The sequence below is a fragment of the Anneissia japonica genome, unplaced genomic scaffold (genome assembly GCF_011630105.1).
Source record: "Anneissia japonica isolate Jap-2015-1 unplaced genomic scaffold, ASM1163010v1 scaffold1587_len1432017_cov164, whole genome shotgun sequence".
In the NCBI taxonomy this organism is placed as follows: Eukaryota; Metazoa; Echinodermata; class Crinoidea; order Comatulida; family Comatulidae; genus Anneissia; species Anneissia japonica.
In genome coordinates, this window is record NW_022713643.1 from 859,477 (window position 1) to 862,682 (window position 3,206).

General features: G+C 34.3%; 2 protein-coding genes across 2 annotated transcripts in view; both read left to right on the forward strand.

Annotated features, from left to right (window-relative positions):
- LOC117108659 (enteropeptidase-like) overlaps positions 1 to 894 on the forward strand; it is a 19,018-nt gene extending 18,124 nt beyond the window's left edge. Inside the window, exon 6 of the mRNA XM_033250754.1 lies at positions 368 to 894. Within this exon, the coding sequence (XP_033106645.1) occupies positions 368 to 894 (527 nt within the window). The remainder of the gene's footprint in view (positions 1 to 367) is intronic.
- Positions 895 to 1,748: 854 nt separating this feature from the next.
- LOC117108660 (putative adhesion G protein-coupled receptor E4P) overlaps positions 1,749 to 3,206 on the forward strand; it is a 3,049-nt gene continuing 1,591 nt past the window's right edge. The window contains exon 1 of the mRNA XM_033250755.1: positions 1,749 to 2,801. Coding sequence (XP_033106646.1) covers positions 1,749 to 2,801 — 1,053 coding nt within the window. The remainder of the gene's footprint in view (positions 2,802 to 3,206) is intronic.

The window sequence follows — 3,206 nt, forward strand, 5'->3', positions numbered from 1 at the left end:
GTTCCATATGTGTTTGATCCAATGACCGGGGTAGAAATGTGTGGCATTGTGCATGAAGCGCTATATAAGACCGACATACCATTATTATTATATATACATGCATATATATACAAACATATATATGCATATGTATATATACATATATATATATATGAATATGTATATAGGTAAATACAGTGTTCGACCTCTCGCCTTGACAGCGAGAGGTCTCATGTTCGAGTCCCGCCAGAGGCATTTTATTACACAATTTCCTTATTCATTTATTTACAGGACTACATTCGTTGAGAGCTATGCCACACGATGTATTATATATATGTTATTATCCATTGTTTGGATTGTTTCTTAATTCAATGATTTCGCTTTACAGATTTGATTGACCAGCGTGAAATAGAAGAGCCTGTTGATATGATGATGAGTTGTTCCAACCATGAAACTTGTCAAGGTAGATGTGGAACCTCCTTTTTCGAGTCATTGTGCCACTGCGACTCGCATTGTGAGCTTTATGGAGATTGCTGTTACGATTACTGGAAACATTGCACCGACAATAAAAAATCTCTGAACTCTTCTATCGCGTTTTGGGACCGTACTGTTTGTAAATATAATTCGTACTACCTAATTTCCAAATGTAGTCTAGGAGCAATTGATGAAGACGTTCGCAAAAACTGTGAACAACCAAATCGAGACGATTTTCTTCTTAATATTCCAGTCAGTGACGCTTCTAATTTAGGTTATTTAAACTTATATTGTGCTTTATGTAATGGGGTAGCCATGTCGGATGTTGTAGCATGGAAAGTTACTTTTAATTGCATTGACTCCCTATATCCGTTCCGAGGAATAGGGATAATCAAATCACAAAATATACCAACAATGACTGCAACAATTCCAATGGTTTAAAAAATGTTCTCTCAATTGATTGTCCATCTTCTTACTATTATGAATATGAACCACTTAAAAATTATAGTAAGAGATATTGCCCTCGTTATCCCGGTAAAAAATATTGCCCATCTGACTTTTCAGATACTGAACTAGCATATAAATGCAAGACATACATTGCAACGGTGTATGACCGATTATCTACGGAGAAGTTTGCAAACACACATTGCGCACGTTGCCACGGTATAAGCCGAAAGCAAAACGCTTGTAATTGTGTAGTTTGTTTTTCAAAGAATAGCATATTTTCTGAAATCAGTGTCACACCCATAACTATTTTACTAGACTTTTCTTCAGGTTCAGCCTTAAGTGTAGAATCACCACTGTTGAAATTTACCACTTCGGGAGTAGATTGCGATTCTGGTCGAGTCTTTAATCCTTTTATTGGAGAATCTGGCGAATGCATCACAATCACTTGCCAAAAAGACGAGCTCCTTACAGAGTATGGCTGCATAAAAAAAACTGATATTCAAATGCATGCACCTGCACAATTTCAAATACATCCTGGATACTCTAGTACACTCCTATGTTTATGTAATCATGATAGCAGAATCCAGTTACGATACAACTTTCTTAATAACTTTACCAACAATGATGTTTTGACTAGGTTCACGTCATGGACACACTTTCAAAATGTATCATTCGATTTTTATAGTTCTGTTAAACCTCCAATAATGTATACAATTTATTTCAATACGTCACATTGTGACGTGTTGGAAAATATGACCCAAATAATCTATCAACAGATGAATAGCGAGAATAGACATTTGTTGGAAAATATCACAATACTTCAGGCGTGTATAAATACAAAAAACAATATGACGCCACACAATGATTACGAAAATTGTAATGATCTGGAGTTAAATGTGGATATGGTAAATATCGAGAAAATGAATGAATCAGTAACAGTGTCAGACGAAAATAAAACTTTCACAATATCAGAAAGTGATTATCGAGTGGAAATGACGTTTAATATCGAAAGTGAACCAGCAAAGCCGATTAGAGTCAGCATATCAAATTGTCTTGATCATTCACCTGACCCTACATGTCCACTCATTGCTCTGAACATCAACGATTTTGAAGTCATAGAAAATAAAATTTGGGTGTACAAGCCGAACGGTCGTCAGTTTACAATTGATGAGATTGCAATATTTTCTAATGACTCTGTTTATGTCTGCTCTTTCTTTTCTCAAAACGGAACGCATACATATGTATCAACCATATTCATTTATGATAAAACCTTGCAGATTTTGAACGTCGTTGGAGTCTCTTGTTCACTCCTTGGTCTGTTTTTGACATTTATTATACGTTGCATTAAAAAAGACCTTCGGACTATTTCTGGCAAAATTGTAATGAACATTGCGGCGGCATTGTTTTTGGCACAGCTTGGGACGTTGTTGGCAAAAACTTTAGTTGAATCCAAACTAGGATGTGTTGCTCTAGCTGCACTTTTACATTATCTGTGGTTGGTTGCATTTATGTGGATGTTTATAATGTCAACAGTATTGTTCAAATCGTTCCGTTCTTTAAAATCAGCTGTAGAGCATCGCAGTGGAAAACAATCCATTACAATGCCTTTCTTTTGTTGTTGGGGACTTCCAGTTTTGGTTGTCGCTGTCGCTATGACTTTTCACATTTGGGAATACGCTCCTATCAAATTCTCATACGGTGACAAAACAGTTTGTTGGATACGCGATGAGTTTGCTGCCTTCTTGTTCTTAGGTATTCCCATGGCAACGATCCTTGCTTTAAATAGCATTATGTTTGTCGTTATAGTGTGCGGAATCTACCAAACTAAAACGAGCTCAAAAACGATGCGAGGAGCTTCTACAAAAAAAGATATTTCAACTAATCTCATCGTATTTGCAAAGGTAAATAATTGGAATTAAAATATATTGTTTTTAGTGACGCGTTTATGCTAAATAACAGGTTTGTCCAAAAACAGGAGGCAAAAAGACGTAAATTAAATCTTGATTAAAAAAATTAAAATCACAAAAAAAAATTTGAGTTTATAAATATAATTGATAATAATAGGCTTTCAAAAAAGTAAAAATGTGATAGAATATATGAATTGAGGTATATCAATAAATGTGAAAACACAGAGAACATAATATGAATTACAAAATTATTTAAAAACATAGGAAATTGTAGTTACCGATGATGTCAAGATCTTTGTTCAATTGCAATATGTGGGTTTAGTGCTTAATTATATGTCTTAGTTATGATATATATATATATATATATATATATATATATATGTATATATATATGTATGT